The sequence below is a fragment of the Somniosus microcephalus genome, chromosome 18, assembly GCF_052327205.1.
Source record: "Somniosus microcephalus isolate GS21.2 chromosome 18, FLI_Smic_1.0, whole genome shotgun sequence".
In the NCBI taxonomy this organism is placed as follows: Eukaryota; Metazoa; Chordata; class Chondrichthyes; order Squaliformes; family Somniosidae; genus Somniosus; species Somniosus microcephalus.
The window spans coordinates 41,762,186-41,781,834 of record NC_141004.1 but is presented as its reverse complement, the minus strand read 5'-3'; the positions used below and the strand labels follow the sequence as shown (position 1 = coordinate 41,781,834).

The 19,649-nt window shown below is 47.7% G+C and overlaps 1 protein-coding gene across 2 annotated transcripts in view; it reads right to left on the bottom strand.

Moving 5' to 3' along the window:
* The window catches only part of itpr3 (inositol 1,4,5-trisphosphate receptor, type 3), a 324,911-nt gene that overhangs the window by 190,909 nt on the left and 114,353 nt on the right, over window positions 1–19,649 (bottom strand). For both annotated transcript variants that reach the window (XM_086011397.1, XM_086011396.1), the window contains exon 3: window positions 18,743–18,864. In XM_086011397.1, coding sequence (XP_085867523.1) covers window positions 18,743–18,864 — 122 coding nt within the window. The remainder of the gene's footprint in view (window positions 1–18,742; window positions 18,865–19,649) is intronic.

Genomic DNA, 19,649 nt, shown 5'->3' with positions numbered 1-19,649 from the left:
ATTAAAAGTGCCACCATCACCTCACAGATTGCCACGGATTTCCTGTTTATGGATAACACACCTCAGCTGATGCGTTTCAGGTCCTAGATCCTTTAAAGCTGTATTTGCAGCTATTACAAACACGATGGCGGTTGTAGTACCTACGACTGTTAAACAGTCACCAGGAGGGTTATGGAAGTCCAATCTGTGCTGTAATTGAATAGGCTGCATCCTAAGCAGCCAAAGCCTCCTGTACTAAATGTCTGTCATTGTGAAGTTTATGATTACACCCGAGAAATATCTTACCTACAAACTTTAGAAAAAACATCCCAGGTAATATAGATATAGATTTTTTAAATATCAGCCTGGAATTTGCAGTCCTGATGACCACCCCCCCCCCCCACCCTGCCAATCAGTGAAATCACTGATCTAACAAAAACTTCCCTTTTTCTGAATAAATATCGCTGTTAGAAACCCGATAAAAAGTTAGACCCATTCAAATGAGGTGTAACTGTTTCTTTTAAACAATGAGTTGAATTATAACTACTGATAAACAACCATTCTGGCCATGAAAAAACTAATTCTATATTGGTGGAATGACAAATTTCTCCATTAAGTTAAAAATGATTAGATTTTAAAATTAATTTAAAAAATGTTTTCTTTTTAAAGCTTGTTCATGATATTTCAGCTTCTGCCTTAACCCAATGTATATGTCCCAATCTTTATTTTGCTCTCTGTAATTTCTTTTATAAAGTGATTGATTATTAGTGCTTTCTATTTCCTGGTTCCTTGTCTGTGAGAATTCTGCAATGTGATTGGCTGCTTAAACAGCTTGTTGACGTCACAGCTTCTTGACACAGCAGCTCGTGCTGGGGGATTCCCACTAAATTACGTTGATTTTAACTGCACGTCGGAAAAGCCGAACTTTTCGTCATAGAGATCGTGAGATCTTTGTGGGAAGTTCACTTCGGAGCCAGCGGCGAATGCCTTTGCTTCACCGCTGACCGCAAATTCCAGGCCATCATGTCTGCACGCAATTCTGGTCAATAAAACCTTACTTGCTGTTTGAACATTTGTGACAAATTTATGTCACATGCCTGCGACCAATGATCCCGCTAAGGTGCGACGCGCGCGGCTGCGCAGTAATCCAAGAGGTCCCGCGCAGGGCACTCACTGGCTTTTACAGTGTAAATAATGCACACGCGCTGAAATTTAAAGGGACCGCGCATTAAAAGAAACAGGCCATGCAAAACAAAGCACAGCTTACAGGGAACACTGCCTGTGACAACTTTTCATAATATAAATTCTAATGTTCACATTCCTACATTGCAACTGACTGCACTTCAAAAGTACTTCATTGGCTGTAAAGCACATTAGGACGTCCCGAGGTCGTGAAAGGAGCTATATAAATGTAAGTCTTTGGGTGGGGGGAGAAATTCGGTCTTGCTAAATTTTGAAATCGTGAAAGATTAGCGCCAGGCGCTAATGAGTCTGAGGTTTCCCTAAATTGGCTGTTAGTGCTCCCGGAAAGAGCTGGAGCGCTAAATCAAACGCTAATGACCTAAACAGGGGGCTACAGTGGCGCTACCAGCAGAGTGATAATGAATTTCAGGTGCAATGCAATCGGGAATGATCCTTCACACTGGCTTCTTCCAGCTCGTAAAGGGGAGGTTGCATCATTGTGTAGATCCTCATTATCAGCATTGCTGGCTGTGAAGGCAACCTGCTAACAACTGAATCCCCTGATCGTGATGGCTGATCCCACTCCCAGGGAGAGAGCTCGTCGTTTCACGGACGAGTCATTGGAGGCATTGGTTGCAAGAGTGGAGCGAAGGAGGACAGTGCTGTTCCCGGAGGCTGGAAGGAGGCCATTGCCCCAGGTCTTCAGGACAATGTGGCAGGAAGTGGCCCAGGAGGTCTCGGCCAGTAGTGTGGTCGTACGCAGCCTGACATACTGCCAGAAGAAATTCAAGGACCTCACTCGGGTGGTCAAGGTGAGTGCATGCTTCAACAGGTCCTACATACCAGCATCTGAACCTCAGTTTGTACACACTGTACAAACCACCACAGCCCCACCACTCACCCACCAAGCAACTGCACCTAATCAAACTCACATCCACATCTCACACCTTGCCTACAATCACAGCTATTCAACTATAGCAGGCATATCGCCAAAACACACAGCTGGACTCTGACTCACACACATTCATTTTTCTTGCAGGCCAAGATGGCCCACAATAGGAGAGCGCAGCACAGAACAGGCAGGGGTGATGCGCAGCTACAGCAGCCTTCAGACCTGGAGCAGCGAGTGCTGCGACTCATTGGGCAGCAGGTGGTGGGCAGCAGGTGGTGGGCGCCGTGGCCCTCGGCAACATCGACCCTCTTGGGGGCAACAACGGTATATTCATCCCCTCTCCTTCTCTCATCCCACTTCTCCCTCACACCACAAGCCTTTCCCACTTTCCAGCTCCTGATACTGTCTGCATTCCTTGCTCCCTTCCTGCCCCCCTGCCCTCACCTTAAAGCGAGTCTTGTGCCTTTATGCTTTCAGAGAATCAGCAACCAGATGACCAGCCTGTCCCTGAGCCCCCCACTGAGAGTGAGGAAGGAGAAGAGGAGGAGGAGCAAAGCACCGCGTCACTGCATCTCTCACCCACAGGCACCACCTCAGATACTGGCACTACGCGATCTTTAGAGGCAAGTTTAGTAGAGGGGTCTGCACAGGGTGAGGCACCGGGGACGAGCGGGCTGCAGCAAGGCCAGGGGAAATGGGTAGCTCGGGAGCCATCTCCCTGGAGGGCGAGTTCTGCTGTGCAGGACTCAGATGAGGACCTCGATGGGGAGGCGTTCACAAGAAGGGTGATGGGCATGCACACCGAGATGATAGGTGCAATGGCGAGGGTGCCCGAGAGCCTGTCGGCAATGGTAAGGAGCGTGGAGGAGTCCGCCTCCAACATTGCACAGAGCTCTGCACATACCATGCAGCCCATCCTTGGTAGTCTGGACAGGATGGTGAACTCCCTGAGAGACCATGGGGACCGAGACCACATGCCTTGTGTCATGGGCGATGTGGCAGAATCCACTGCAGCACAGGCTGAAACTACTCAACATCTTAGTGCTGTAATGCAGTCAATAGTTGATGCCATCCCGTCTCAGACTGCTCGCATGATGGAGTCTCAGCTTGATGCCACGAAAGCTCTGACTGCTGCCATCGTCGCTGGGACCACCACAGTGTACTGGGGATCTCACGGTGTCACAGCAGGCCACCAATTTGTGATGCAGCAGATTAGTAGGGATGCTGAGGTGCTGCCCCGGGGGAGTGGCAGTGGGTCAATGGAGCAGGAACCTGCTGTCCTCTCAGGGTGACAGCATTCCTGCTCCCACCACTGCCTCTCTACCATTGCACTTGTCGCTGCCCATCATCCAGCCAGCCCAGACCGCCACCGCCCATCCTGAGGTGGTGCAGTGTATAGCCGGGCCTTCCAGGCCCAGAGCTGGTCGAGGGCGTTCTGCAAGGCTATCTGTACCAACACTCAGCAGCCTTCCAGCAGCCCTGCTGCAGCCACTGGGGAGACACTACGTAGGAGCATTAGATATGGAAAAGGCACTGTAAAGAGGGCAAGTGAGGGTTTGCACAAGGGTGATGAATCAATATTGTTGCTGTATATATGTGTGGTTACTGAACTTGGATAAATTTCTTATTGGAATGTTGCAGAAATGGTGATGTGTCTCATTTCAGCTTTGGGGTGGGGTATGGAATGAGAAATTGATGGAATGATGGGGACTAGATGAGCAACCGGGAAGTGGCCTCGAATTCATTGGAACCGCAGTGTGATGAGGCGGTCACGGACCACAACTTCCACAAGGCCAATGAAGTGGCTGGGTCCTCCGTCGCAGCTGCTCGTGCTCCTGTTCCTCCTCCTTCTCTTCATCCTCGTCCTCATCATGAGCTGGTCTCACTATGCCTGGTGGCAATGGCTGCACCCTCATGATGACCAAGTTGTGCAGCATGCAGCAGATGATGACGAAAAGGGACACCCGCTCAGCCGAGTACTGGGGGGCTCCTCCCGAGCGGTCAAGGCAGCGGAAACGTTGCTTCAGCACTCTGCTGGTCTGCTCAATGATGTTACTGGAGGCAGCATGTCTCTCATTGTATGGTGTTGGGCACGAGTGCTGGGGTTGCGGAGGGGAGTCATGAGCCAGGTGGAGAGCGAATAGCCCTCGTCTCCCAGGAGCCTGCCACTAGCTTAATGTGGTGGCTGGAAGAGTGCTAGCACACCGTTCTGGCACAGGATGAAGGCATCGTGGCTGCTGCCAGGACAGTGGGCATTGACGGTGAGGATGCGCTGTGTGTGGTCGCGGTTATGGAATACCTCAGGACTGTTATGAGGTGCCCAAAAAGCGACGTGGATGCAGTCAATGGCGCCCTGCACCATGGGGAAGCCTGCTTTCGTGGCAATGCCACATGCACGCTCACGCTGCTTCTCTCTGGTCATGGGGAAGGGAATGTAGTTCCTGCTCCTTCTCGAGAGAGCATCTGTGACCTCGCGGATGCAGCAATGAACGGGAAACTGTGATATGTTAGATGTCTCCTGTTGCACACTGGAAGGATCCGCTGGTGTAGAAATTGAGGGAGACGGTGACCTTCACTGCCACCGAGAGAGACATGGTGCTCTTGATGTGAGCTCTGTGACCGCGTCCTTGGTGCAGCGGAGCCTTCTAAGATACTGCTCCTCAGTGAGATTGATGTAGGAGAACTGCTGCTGGAATACCCTGGGTGGGTTAGGCCTCCTGATGAGAGCCATGTTGGTCCTCCTCCCTCTGGCCACATTTTGCAATCTTTTTCTCGGTTTCCGCTGCCTCCAACGGTGACGCTGGCGGGTGAGGCCCAGTGCCAGTACAGCCCCCATTAAATGATAGAAATGTTGCACTATCAAATGTAACCCAAATGAAAGTGATAAATATTTCTCAGCCAGAATGTTCCTTCAAGTTGAGAACGCTCACTCAAAACGCCGGTTTGCTTTTGTCAAACTGACAAGGCAGCATTCTTTGCCAACTAAAAATAAGCCGGATGTTGATGCCTTTATATAGCGCTCCTCCAACACTCATCCGACTGCATTCCACCTCCTCTACCCATCGCTGCTCATGGCAGGCACTGAGGCAGGGGGCAAGAGTGAATTTCTGAGCCGGGGCGCTGCGCAGCCAGATGATGTCACGATCTCCGGCCGCAGGTTACCGCCACTGCAAACCTCCACTTCAATTTCGCGGGTGTCGGTACAATCGTCGCGCCCGGTCGCAAAGTCAGTAGTGCCCCATTAGCGCTGCCCGGAGGCACTAAGGTGCCCAATATCTCCCCTTTCTTTTTATAATGGAAGCTTTCTATGGAAACTTGTCACACTGTAATTACATCTTCCTGCCACTGGTGGTGCTGTAGTACCTCAGTTTTGCATCTCCAAGTTCATCAGCCTGTACTAAAAAGAAACTTTGATTTTTATATTATTTATAAATTAATTGCAAAAAAGTATTGTATAAAAATAAGTACAGAATTTATGACTTGAAGATGGGAACTGAATTGTACCTTGGTCCAATTTCCCCTACCCTCTAACTCCCCTTCATCTGCAGATCACACTTGATCTTGACTCTTGTGTGAAATGCCATACATATATAAATAATATAATCATTATAATTTTAATTAACAAAATATAGTTCCATTTGAGATTATCACAGTACCAGGCATAAACACCAAGCTTTGCTGAGTTGGCTCATGGAATCAGAATTGCTCACAGCTCAACTTTAACAACATCCATTCAGGTTTCTTGGGAAAGGCAACTATTGACGCTGGTTAGGAAACATGAATCCGCACCTGGAGAATAATTATGGGAACGCCAAATGCAGTCAAGGAGGCAATCTTTCGTAAACTCCAGAAATAAGTAGTGGATTAAAAATTGGAGCCATCAGTCAAATATGATGCTGGAGTTATATCCCTCCATAGTTCTGAGCTTGAGCTACTTACTGATTTCACCGACAGCTGCCCCTCCCTTGCAAAAGAAGTGAGAGATGAGAAAGCTGTATTTGCAGATATGGATAATTAATCACGTAAAATGTTGAAACATCAAATCCAATTTTTGATTTCAATCACTTAGTGAGGAAGGGTTTTGGCTCCACACAATAAAGTGACTAACCGCTAATGAAATCGGATGTTTAATTTTAAACTGAAAGCTGGGATGAAGTTGGCATCAGCTGTAATTCTGCTTGCCCATCATAAAAGGAAGGAAGCAATGTAATGCAGCAATTCTGGCAAGCCTGAAGCTATGTCACATATCACTAAAGCTACATGGACAATGGATGTGGTGAATGGAGTATGTAAGGTTGTTAACCCAAATTACATTGCTGAATCAATTGTACACAACAGAAAATAGTTTTCAATTTTGAATCCTGCAATGTGAAGGTTCGATTGCAATATGGATTAATTTATTCTGAATTTGTCAGATTGCCTGATGACATTGTCGTGGGTGATCCAGAATTTGCTTGAACTGAACACTGGGACGACCAAAGCTGTCTTGAGATAGTGGTTGGAGAGAATGGGAGTTTGAAGGAGGGAGACGATGAGCACACTTTTGAAAGCTGTAAGGACCGAGCCAAAGGATAGATACAAGTTCATGATGTTGGTAATTATGGGACTGAGAAGGACAACTGGCTGGTTAGGAGCAGGGATGAGAGGACGAAGGGAGCAGTGATGGACGTAATGAATGAGAAGTTTTGTGATAGGAGGGAACGAGGAGATGGAGTAAAGACTATGAAATAAGACCATAGCACTGGGAGGAGTCGAGAATATAATAGCAGCGGAATGGATCCATTGATTTTGGACATGAAGAGCTGGATTTTCCTTCTCCCAGTCGGAGAAGGCCAGAGCGGTGAGCTCATAATCAATGCAGGCTCCCGGTGGGATCTCCGGCATCAAGAGGGAACCCACCGCTGCCAAGAAAAGAAAATGCACTGGTACTGCAGCTGGACTACCGTTGCAGCATTTTAAAAAGGAGAAGGCAAGACTGGGCTGAGGAGAGGGAGAGGTGCCCACTGTGGTCTCTTTCCCTCAACAAAAAAGGGTTCAGCGGGCCTTCCACTGCTAAGTTTGCAGATGACACAAAACTTGGAAATGTAGTGAACAGCGAGGAGCATAGCAGCAATCTTCAGGAGAACGTACAGACTGGGGAAATGGGCAGATACATGGCGAAGCATATCAAGACCTTGGAGAGGGTGCAGATGAGATTTACTAGAATAGTACCAGGGATTCAATTATGTGGCAGGACTAGAGGAGAGAAGGTTAAGGGATGATTTAATTGAGGTGTTTAAAATTATGAGGGGGTTTTGATTTAGAGTAGATTGAGTGAAACGGTTTCCACTGGCATGAGGGTCAGTAACTACAGGACACAGATTTAAGATAACTGGCAAAGAAGCCAAGGGGGAGATGATCAGAATTTTTTTTTTTTTTTTTTTTTTTATAAACTCAACGAGTTGTTAAGATCTGGAATGCACTGCCTGAAAGGGTGGTGGAAGCAGATTCAGTGGTAACTTTCAAAAGGGAACTGGAAATATACATTAAAAAGGAAACATTTGTCGGGCAGTGTGGAAAGAGAAAGGGTGTGGGACTAATTGGATCGCTCTTTCAAAAGAGCCGGCACAGGAACGATGGGCCGAATGGCCTCCTCTGTGCTGTATGATTCTATGAACAACATTTTTTATTCTACCATCATAGTGACAAGTAAGTGGCTGGACCCATAACAAATATATGTTCTCCATTTTTACTTTTAATTTAAACAGAATTCCTAGGTGTTAAGTGACAGTCTGACACTGAGCCCCTTAAAAATTGTGTCTGTGAACTGTGTAAATTATTGTGGGCTGCAGTTCATCTTAACTGTACCCTTTTTAAGTCACTTGCTCATTGTTTTGTATTTTGGAATTTAAAAAAAAAATTTACTCAGATTTTGAAAAGAAATTCGTTTCATATTTGGCGATAAAAAACTATTTTAATGATCATTAAGATGACTTTTCCAACAGGCACCATGACAGTGCAGGAGAGGGGTTGTCAGAGCGAGCTGCCAGTTTGCTTCGGGAACTGATCGAACCCCCACCCTCCCCCTGCCCCCCACTGAGATATGGGCTTGGGTTTTCTGCTTCAAAACTGTGACAGAAATATGACACCTGACAGTCAGTGAGACTGCCTGCCCTATCACATGTGTAGGCAGCAGTCAGGGGCTTGGTTTACTGGACTCTTGGGGTTAGAAATTCAGTGAATTTGCGCCTCTCGTTAGCGCCCCGGAGGGCGCAAACCACTTTTCACCCGGGCGTGGCGCTGCTAACGATTCCTGCTAAATTCAGCAGGAGTTTAGCGGCAGTGGTAACCAGTAGCACCCTGCTCCACTGGCGATGACAACATCATCACCGTGCACAGCGCCCCATTTTCACTCCGCCTGCAAAATTTGCCCACGCCCCCTGAATCTGCGCCGGGCGATTTCAGCAACCGATTCAGTGGAGCGCTGTCGAGATGTTCTGTATCCTGACAATGGCAGGAGGCTGAATCAAAAGGATTACCGGCGATCTTGGAGGGAGGTTTCTCTGAGGGTCAACTCCAGCAGCATGGCGACCAGGACCCCTGTTCAGTGCACCCTGTTGCCATAATGCCCCAATGGCCATCTGTCAGCAAGCACCCATGGCCCTTTCTGGACACACACACGGACATTTCACTCAAGGCCTCATGTAAGGGCTCTTGCACCATGGGGGGCATGAGATGATCTCTCAAGGCCTCATGTAAGGGCTCTTGCACCATGGGGGGGCATGAGATGATCTTTCAAGGCATCATGTTACAGAGCTTCCCCTTCTTTCCCCTGCAGTCCAAGCTGGCAGCGATGCGAAAGGACCAGCGTCGAACCGGTGGCGGGCCTCCACAAGTGGTCACTCTCACGGATCTCGAGGAGAGAGTGCACCAGATTCTTGGAGGACGTCTGTGTGGTCCTGCTACCACTGCAGCTGCCGACCCCATTTCCGACAGCGAGGGTAAGGCTCTCACCTTTTCCAGCTGTTTCCTTCCACTTGGTCCCCCCGCCAGCATGCTTCCTCAGTGTGCAGCCATGTCAGAGCCTTTCCGCCAACCTGTCCTTTTGCTAAAGCCACTCTTCCACCTTCCTGCTTTCAGATGATTCATCACCAACTCTGGCTCAACGCCCTGAAGCTGCCAGTGCCAGTGCCTCCGGAGGCAAAGATCAGGAGGAAGCCGGAGCATCCGCTCCAATCTCAGGGGAGCATACACATCTGCAGACTGGGGATAGTAGTTCCCTGGAGGGGAGGGGTGGGTGCTCTGAGGATGAGCCAGTTGCCGGAACAAGCGGCATGCAGCAACGCAAGGGGGGTAGGCAAGTTCGGCCACCGTCTCCCCGGAGGGCAAGGCAGGTAGTGATGACTGCTGCACAGAGTGCAGAGGAGGTGCGTCGCCTGGCTGAAATGAGCACCCAGGCCCAGCTCAGGCACACTGAGCTGATGGCTGCAGTGGGGAGGATGCCTCAGTCAATAGATACACTGGCAAAGAGTGTGTTGGACTTCGGGGCAGCAATGGAGAGGACTCTCCAGGGCTTCGGGGCAACAATGGAGAGGACTGTCCAGGGCTTCGAGGCCGCTATGGAAAGGACTGTTCAGGGCTTCGGACAATCCCTGGAAAGGTCTGTCCAGGGCTTGTCCGAGGCAGTGGAACGGTCGGCACCGGCCTTGTCAGAAGCAATGGAAAGAACTGTCCAGGGCTTCTCCGAAGCACTGGCACCTGCCACACAGGTCCTCACTGCTGCCACGCAGTCACTTGCCGGCCTCGTCCACACCCAGATTGAGGCAACGCGAACTCTCACTGCAGCCACCCTATCTGCATCAGCTAGGATCACCCCGGGCCCTTCCAGTCCCATACAAGGCCAGGAATCAGTGGAGCATGCGATTGTGGCGGATGAGCCGAGCCGGTCCCCTCAGAGAGCCAGTGTGTCGTCAGACCATGGTGCAGGTGTCCGCTCTCGGCAGGTGACCATTGCACATGCCAGCGCTGGTACGTCTGCAGTGCAGCTGCCACCACCTGCAGGGCACACTGCTTCCAGCCATGCTCAGATCAAGCATCCTGCGTCCGCACCCTCCAAGCCCAGAGGTCGGCCAGGCCGTCCCTCAGGGGCTTCTGCGCTTCCACACAGTCAGCAGGCGTCCCCCAGCCTTGACCCCGCCACTGGGGTTCAATTACGTAGGAGCAGCAGGGAGGGAAGGGGCCGACCGCGAAAGAGAAGTCGTTCTCCATCAAGGGGCCAGCAGTAGAGGGAGGTGCTGAGACGTTTCTTTGGCCAAATTCAAGGACACCCTCACCTGTTGTAATTGTTGGAAATGGTTTGTTGAGTTTTGCGGCTTTGCCGAAGAGTTAACTGTTATTTTGTTAGTTATGGTTTCTGTTGACATGACGTTGTTTTGCTGTAATGAAAGGCTTTTGTGACAATAAAGAAAAGTTTTAATGTGCTATGGTACACGTGACTAATTACAGTGATGCTGGCCTTCAGAGGCTTTCAAACATCCAAAGTGCGCAGGAGTAAAGACACCCATCATTCTGCCAGAGGGGCCTCGAAACGAGTCTTGATGAGCCTCTGACGGATGGCCCTTCCACTTTCAGGAGCCCTTCCATCTTCCTCCTCCTCCTCCGCCTGCTCTTCCTCCTCCTCCTCGTCCGCCTGCTCTGCTGGTCGTTGAGGGACAGCTGGAATTGGCTGGGTGCGTCGAATCACCAAGTTGTGGAGTATGCAGCAGACGACGACGATGTGACCCACTTGCTCCGGCGAGTACTGCAGGGCTCCCCCCGAATGGTCCAGACATCGGAAATGCTGTTTGAGCACATCAATAGTGTGCTCTACAATGTTCCTGGTCGCCTGATGGCTGCTGTTGAACAGCTCTTCTGCTGGGGTGGCGGCCACACGGAGTGGTGTCATCAGCCATGGGCAGAGAGGATAGCGCTTGTCCCCAATAAGCCAGCCTCGTGGTCGAGCCGGCCCCTCAAAAAGGTCACAAACTGAGGTCTGCTGCAGGATAAAGGCATCGTGGCTGCTCCCTGGGGATTGGGCGTTGACTGCCATGATGATTTGGTGGTGGTCACAGACCAGCTGCACGTTGAGGGAGTGGAACCCCTTGCAGTTGCGGAAGTCCTGAGGATTCTGGAATGGCGCCCTCAAAGCTACGTGTGTACAGTCAATCGCCCCCTGCACCATGGGGAAGTCCGCAATAGCAGCGAAGCCCTGCGCGCGCTCCGCCTGCTTCTCCAGGGTCAGAGGGAAGGTGATGAATTGACGCCTTCGCCTATAAAGGGCAGCTGTAACTTGCCGGATGCAACAGTGGACTGCAAACTGAGAGATATTCGCAATGTCCCCAGTGGCTGACTGAAAGGATCCGGTGGCATAAAAATTGAGGGCAACAGTCAGTTTAACGGCCACCGACAGAGGGGTCCTGCACCGTAGACGCGGCTGCAGATCCTCAGCAAGCAGGTGGCACAGCTCAGTAACAACGTCCCTCCCGAATCGGAGCCTTCGCACACACTGCTCCTCCGACGTGTCATGCTGCCTAAAGACCCTCGCAGCATACCCTCGGATTGGCCGACCTCCATTGCCCCTCCTCCTTCTGGCCAATCCCAGCCCTCTCTCCCGCCGTCTCTCTGCCCCTTCACAGTGTTCGGCCATGAGGCCATCGCCCATTCCGATGCCAGTTGGTCAAAAGGCTGTTAGGTCTAGTGCTCCAACTGCTCCGGACAGGTTTGAAGGTCCCAAGTACTCTAATGCTAAATTCCAAAAGCTCTGCTCCACAGTTGCTCACCAACTCTCTCCACCAATGATCGCAATGAACAGGCCAAGTGGCTGCAGCTTTTATACTAGAGCTGTCCCCTTTAAATAGCACCCCCCGACTACGAGAAGGGCCTGCTAACGTTCCTTCGAACTGTCACTAATAGCGCTAGGCGTAAAGGTTCCGGGCGCCACCCAATATCCGGTCAGGGCACCTAAAAGGCGTTGCACACTGAAATTACGTCATGATCTGCTTGCGCACGCGGGCGCGCGCAAACACTTAGCACAGGCGTTAAATCTACAGTCAATATGGGAGTTGTCGCTATCTTCATTGCGCCTGCCCCAACATTGGGTATCGCCCCAATTCTCGGTCTCTTTAGGCGCTAACCACCGAATTTCTAGGCCTAAGTCTATCAGGCATTTTTACTTCATGTGTGGATCTTCTCAGCACAGGTAAGTCTGATGTGTTTTCATGAGAGCCTGCATGTGTATTTGTGTTAGATTGTTCTGGTGGTGAGTGACAAGATTCAGTTGCGGCATTGTCATCGATTTGCTCTTCTTAAGTCTCTTGTGTTTTTAAGGAGGGAACGGTGGTTCCTCCTGAGAATCTGTCCTTCCTCAGTTCTAACAGTGTATGACCTTGGTCCTACTTCCTCAAGAACTGTAGCTTTCCTGTTCCATGCATCTGGATCCTCAATCCTGACAACATCATCCCTTGTCAATGGTTTCAGAGTTTTGGATGACTTGTCATAGTATGATCTCTGTTTCAGCTTTAACAGTTGAAGTCTCTGTCTCAGTTCCTTACTCTGCTTTTCTTTTGCACAGCAGGGTAGCGTGGTACGCAACTTGCGACCCATTAGGAGTTCAGCAGGTGAAGAACCAGAGTCTAAAGGTGCGGCTCGGTAGCTCAGCAGGGCGAGATAAGGATCAGACTTGCTTTCTGTCGCTTTCTTCAGTAGCTGCTTGAGAACTTGAACACCTTTCTCTGCCTTACCATTCGACTGAGCATACAAAGGACTGGATGTGATGTGTTGAAAGTCATAATGTGCTGCAAACTGTTGCCACTCCTTACAGTTGAAGCACGGACCATTGTCGCTAACGGCAATCCTGGGAATTCCATGTCTGGCGAAGATGGATTTCACATGCATTATGACACTGCTTGCTGTGGTGCTTGAGAGCAGCACCATCTCAGGATAGTTAGAATAGTAGTCAATCACTGTTAGATAGTCTTCACCATTTAAATGAAAAAGGTCCATACCAACCTTTTGCCATGGTGCTGTTGGTATGTCAGCTACTATCATTGGTTCCTTTGCTTGTTTGTTTTGGTGTTTCTGACATGTCTCACATTTGCCTATCATGTTCTCAATGTCCTTATTTATGCCAGGCCAATAAACAGTGTCTCTTGCTCTCCTTTTGCATTTTTCAATTCCGAGGTGTCCCTCGTGAATCCTTTTGAGCGTGTCTTGACGTAGAGCCTGTGGAATGACTATTCTGTTCTGTTTTAGTAATAGTCCTTTTGCGACACTCAATTCTGACCTTATGTGAAAATATTTTGGACAGGAACCTTTTGGCCAACCATGATGAATGTTCTCTAATACTGTTTGTAATACTGTATCTTTTACTGTTTCTTCTGCTATTTGCTTTGATTTTGTGTCTGACATGGGCAGCGCAGCAGTGACCATACTCACATGAACATCCACGTCTTCTTCAGTAGAGCTCACTTGACTCATTGTGGGTGCTCGGGATAGTGCATCTGCTAACACTATGTGTTTGCCTGGTGTGTAGATCAGTTCAAAGTCATATCTTTGCAGCTTCATCGTGAGTCGTTGAATCCTTGGAGACATCTCATTCAGGTTCTTTTTTATGATGGCAACCAGTGGGCTGTGGTCTGTCTCAACTGTGAAGGTGGGAAGTCCATATATGTAGCCATGAAACTTTTCTAGTCCAACTACCAAGCCGAGACATTCCTTTTCAATCTGGGCGTATCGACACTCAGTATCAGTCATAGACCTGGAGGCATAGGCAACAGGCTACCAACCTTCACCCTCTGCTTGTAGCAAGACCGCACCTAGGCCATCTTTTGATGCATCCGTTGACACTTTGATTCTTTTTGTTGGGTCAAAGAAGGTGAGTACAGGTGTGGTTGTCAGCACTGTTTTGGAGGTTTATCCACTCTTGTTCATGTCTTTCTGTCCATGCGAACTCATTTGTTTTATGTAGCAGGTCTCGCAGACAGGCTGTCTTGGCTGACAAGTTAGGAATGAACTTTCCAATGAAGTTTATCATCCCCATGATGCATAGCACTCCTTTTTTGTCAGTGGGTCGGGGCATTTTGAGTATGGCGTTTACTTTTTCCATATCTGGCTCTATTCCTTTACCAGATAGATTATCTCCTAGGAAAGTGACTTCCTGGACGCCAAACTGACACTTGGCTTTGTTGAGCTTCAGTCCATTCTGGCGTATGCTCTGTAGCACTTTAGTCAGTCTCTCATTGTGTTCTTTCAGTGTGGAGCCCCAGATGATGATGTCATCAACATAGACCTGAACTCCTTCCAGACCTTCAATTATGTGTTCCATCGCTCTATGAAAGATTTCAGATGCAGATATTATCCCGAAAGGCATTCTGAGGAAACAATACCTGCCAAATGGTGTGTTGAAGGTACAGTATTTGGTGCTCCCTTCATCCAGTTTTAGTTGCCAAAATCCTTGTGAGGCATCGAGCTTTGTAAAGTATCTGGCACCTGACATTTCACTGGTGATTTGTTCTCGCTTGGGAATCTGGTAGTGTTCACGTTTTATGTTTGCATTTAAGTCCTTTGGATCCATGCATATTCTTAGATCATTGTTCTTTTTCTTTACACATACCATGGAGTTAACCCAGTCTGTTGGCTCTTTGACTTTCCTGATGACTCCTAGTGTGGTCATTCTGTCCAGTTCTTTCTTGAGCCGGTCACGCAGGGGTACTGGAACTCTTCGTGGAGCATGTACCACTGGCTGAGCATCCTCCTTTAGCTGGATCTTGTAAGTGAATGGTAGAACTCCAAATCCTATGAACACATCCTGGAAATTATTTACTACAGAATCCACCGAGTCATCTGGTCTGCTTATGGCACAGTTTATACGGTAGACTCTCTTGACCGGTTCTAAGTCTTCACAAGCTTTGTCACCTAGTAGTGAATCAAGTCGTTCAGCCACAACAGAAAACATGAGATGATGCACTTTGTCTTTGACTGTCACTTAAGTCTGCATACACCTAAGCTATCTATTTTCTGACCATTATAGTTCTTCAGTAGTACTGACTTTTTCTGTATTTTGGGCTTTTCTTTCATGTTTTTAATGTCACTCATACTAATTAAGTTTGCTTTTGCCCCAGTGTCCAGTTTCAATGTAACTAATGCTCCATTTATCTGCAGTGGGATCATCCATTTGTCCTCTTTTACTGCATTAACTTTATGTTCAGCATTGTCCATTCCTGAGGGCTGCACATTTTCTGTATTCTTTTCCATATTGTCACATGACACCATTCCTACAAAACATGTCTCACTTCAATCAGTGTCCTCAATTACATTAACTCGTTGCCCTTTCTTAGTTTTTACTTTTGAAAAGCATTGTTTGGCAAAGTGATTCTTTCCATGACATTTTGTGCACATTTTTCCAAATGCTGGACATTGTTTTAACTGGTGTTTGTAACCACAGCGTTTACAATTAAAAATTCCTTCCTCCGATTGCTTTTCACTTCTGTTCTGCCCATGTTTCTTCCCCTTGTAGGACACAGCACCGACAGCAGCACTTACTGCAATCGCATCATCATTGATTTCACTGAAAGTCTTGGCATGCTTTTGAGCTAGCTCGCTAGCTTGGCATATTTTCACAGCAATTTCCAATGTTAGTTCGGTTTCTCTCAACAGACGTTCCCTGACTTTATCATGAATACCAAACACAATCTGGTCACGAATCATGGATGCTTTCAGCTCAGAGAAATTACATGTCTGTGTTTTCAGTTTCAGATCGGTCAAAAAGCTATCAAAAGTCTCATTTTGCTGCTGTGTCCGAGAACGGAAGATGTACCTCTCATAGGTTTCATTCTTTTTGGGAGAACAATGTGTATCAAACTTCTTTAGCACATCGTCTAATTTTTCTCGGTTCTCCTCTGGATTAAATACAAATGTATTAAATACCTCCATCGCCTGTGGGCCTGCAACTGTGAGCAGCAACGCTATTTTCCTTGCGTCTGGCTTCGTACCGTACCTGATGGCAGCAATGTAGAGTTCGAATTGTTGTTTAAAAGTCTGCCAATTGTAGTCGACATTTCCTGTGAGTTTCAAACGCTCTGGTGGCTTCAAATTCTCCATGTCGTGTTGCACAATATTCAGCAGATTTTACCAATCCTGGTACCATGTTATGTTCATTAATAACTAGTCGTTTTTATTAAGAACAGCTAGCTTTTGCTAGACACTTTATTGAGCACATGTGGACTAGGTACAGTATCTGTAGAGGCCTCCATCTTGACTGCTGCCTTGTGGGTAGTCTAGTGCATCGTGGGTAGCCCACTCTTATATACATACAGCACCACCTAGTGTACCATTCCAGAATGACAGGTTACTGATCATTACAGGCGCTAAATTGTTAGCAACCCAAAATGGTTGCCAACGAATTTTTCCCCCTTGTTATTTTCCTTCCTTTCTGCCCTTCAAACCCCAGAAATCAATGTCACTACCAAGGTGGTAGTGTTAAGATGAGTTCGGTGTCCCAGAGATGGGAGAGCACAGTGGAGGCAATGGCTTCAGGAAATGCTCTAAACCTACAAGTTTTTTGAAAAACAAAAAGGCCCTGCAATTTTTTAACACTGCTTATTTCTTAGGCACAAAAGTGTGCTTCCACCTTTAAAGCGAGTACTTCTAAGTTTATAAAATTTTAGCTAAAGTAATGGATTCACATCATTCCTGTGTTTTGAAGAAGACAATAAGGATATGGGGGAGCAGACTAGCATGATTTCCCCAGGTACAAGGTGATATTGAATGCACCATATGAGAATCACCTCAATTTCACCAATGAAAAAGAGCATCATTCTATCAATGTACAGCTAGTGTGCAAATCAAATCAGCTAACTTTACATGTGAATGCTCATTCCGCAGGAAGCTGCCATGATTCTGTTGTACTACAGTAATCCACAATACTTGCATTGTTCCGCCAGAGCAATGCTTCTGGCTGGTTGCTTGCAGACCAGGGATACCCACTGCAGCACTGGCAGATGATTCCACTCTGGCATCCAAGCTCAGCAGTGGGGAAAAAGGCCCTTGGAACCACTTTAAGCAGTCAGTCGGTATTTTAAAGGCCCATGTCAGGTGCTCGATAGGTCTGGGGGGAGTTCTGCAGTACAGCCCTGCAAGTTTTCAACAATTATAGTGGGCTTCTGTTGCACAATTATGCAACACAGAAATACAATCCTTCCACCTGCAGATAAGGAGAAAAAGCAGCAGGGCCTCCATCACATCAGCATGAGGGAACCGAGGTAGCACGGAAGGCCATTGCCAGCATCGGGAGAGATACAAGACCAAATCATCAACAACTGTTTCCAGTAATTGTCTTCTACATAAACAATTATCCATTGGAAATTCCCTTGCAAATGTCCACAACTGACTATAATTCAGAAGAGCTATTATTCTGTGCCCAAAACTTGGCTTAATCATAAATAGGGGGAGAAATTCGGTTGCTTTACGCGTCTCGTTAGTGCCCCCAGAGGCGCTAATGGGGCGCAAATGCCCTAGCGCCCATTAAATTCAGCGGGAGGTTAGCGGCGGCGGTAGCCAGTTGCGCCCCACTGGCGATGATGACATCATCGCTGCGCGCCGTGCCCTGGCTGCAAACTTCCCTTACGCCCCCCTGAACTAATCGGCAGGCGATATGTGTGACAGGATCAGGGGGCGGTTTTGCAGTGGTGCTAGCGGGTGGCGGTGCTACTTAAAGGGCTGGTGTCGGGCGGCCATTTTTATTTTGGCTGACTGCCAGCACCTGCTCGTCTTTAACATTTCTATGCAGGGTGCCGGCCGCGATCGCTGTTTCCACGGCACCCCGCTCCCCGGTGGTCTGGCAAGGCCCGGGTGTGCGCAGCGCTGGGCCCTCCCCTTTAATTGGGGGGGGGGGGGGAGGCCTGCAATGATGCGGTGCTACGTGTCAGTACGCGTGGTACTGCTGCATGTAGCGCCGCGACATTGAGTAGTAGCGCCCCAAGGAGGAGGTGGAACAGAAGTCCCTTTACAGGATTTTCAGATTTAGTACATTACCTTAATGTATCCACAATGCTTCAAAAGTTGTTGATATTTCAAAATTGAATGCTCTTGCACTTAATTGATGAAGTTTGAAAAGGACAACAGTTTAGAAGACATGACAGTTAGGTCTAGTAGGACTAGCTGTATTTTTCTATTTACCTTTAAGCGACAGGTAGATATTTGGTGGTTTTTCATCAAATCTGCTGACTGGACAGTAGATGTTCCTATAGATCACCATATCATCTGCTAATTCTGCAGATCGTCAACCAGGATTCAACTGGCCATGTCATACTTGGTATTTCTTAATCACTTTTGAAGTGAACAGGGACAGTGCGCGTCAAATCTTCACCTATGGGGCCTTTGGATGACAAATACAAGCAGTGTCCCATGTCGTTGAATCATGCCCACTAACAAACGTACTGGGTGACCTACACACTTTGCACGCTGGTGATGACAATTCTTCAAGATGGCTGGAATTATACACCAAGTATGCATATGCTAAATAAATTACCTGCAAACACTGAACCACAATTTTTTGGAATCTCTATCAATGGTCCACCAGTGAGGCAAAAAAAATCAAATCTATTCTGAAAAGGGTCTCAAAAATCAAAGATTCATGCAAAAAAGATAAAGGAGATGTGATCTCCTGATTCTTACCTGAAGCTTCTGTAACAGTGCAATGTCTGCAATTTTATCTTTGTCCTGCTTCGCTTGTTTTGCTTTCCAGTATTGTTTTTGTGCTGAGTAACGGTTCATAGGGCATACTTTGAAGAGACAATCTGCAACACAAAGATTTTAGATATTTAATAATAACATTATCAAGGACAACTATGAGTCATTCAAACTCTTGCGGGCTATTTCGTAGCTCTGTTACTCAACACGCCATGTTTAATCGGTGGAAACATAGACTGTTGGGATTTGGGTTTCCACAGTTCTCACTGGAGGTCACTGAAACAAAATAACATTGTGTGCTTTCTCCCAGAATTTCTAAACTTCACTCCACGTGCACATCCAGCTGCATCCACTGTTGGGATATTCTTCTGAAACTTTTTAAACAGATTGTTGGTGTGCATACTTTTCAACTGAAACAAGAATTCCAACAGGAAATAAGAGTGGAAGCCAATTAAGCACTTAATGTTTGATGAATAAACAAGCTGGTTCAGTGAGACTGAACTGGTACTGCTGGTGCCTCTTCGGTCGCCAATGGGATGAAGTGCCACCATCTACCCATATTGCATGCTCATAATTCAAAGTCTTCGGGTTATCGCACTGTCCTTTGGGATGGGGGAATTACATTGCTATTTCTGCAGTCTGGAACCACTGAGGGTGTTTTCTTTTACATGTGATCTACTGATTCTATCTTCCACATCAGTTTCATTACTTATCATTCCCTGTCATAGACAGTAGATTAAGTGGTCTGATGTCAGGCTTCTATCGTGCTTTTGTCAGTTCAGGTCATGGGAGAGCAATGACAGTGTCCCCATATTTACATTGCTAAAACCAGATCCCATTTCCAGAATTGGAGACACACAAAAATACACTCCTTTGTGCAGTAAAATGATTG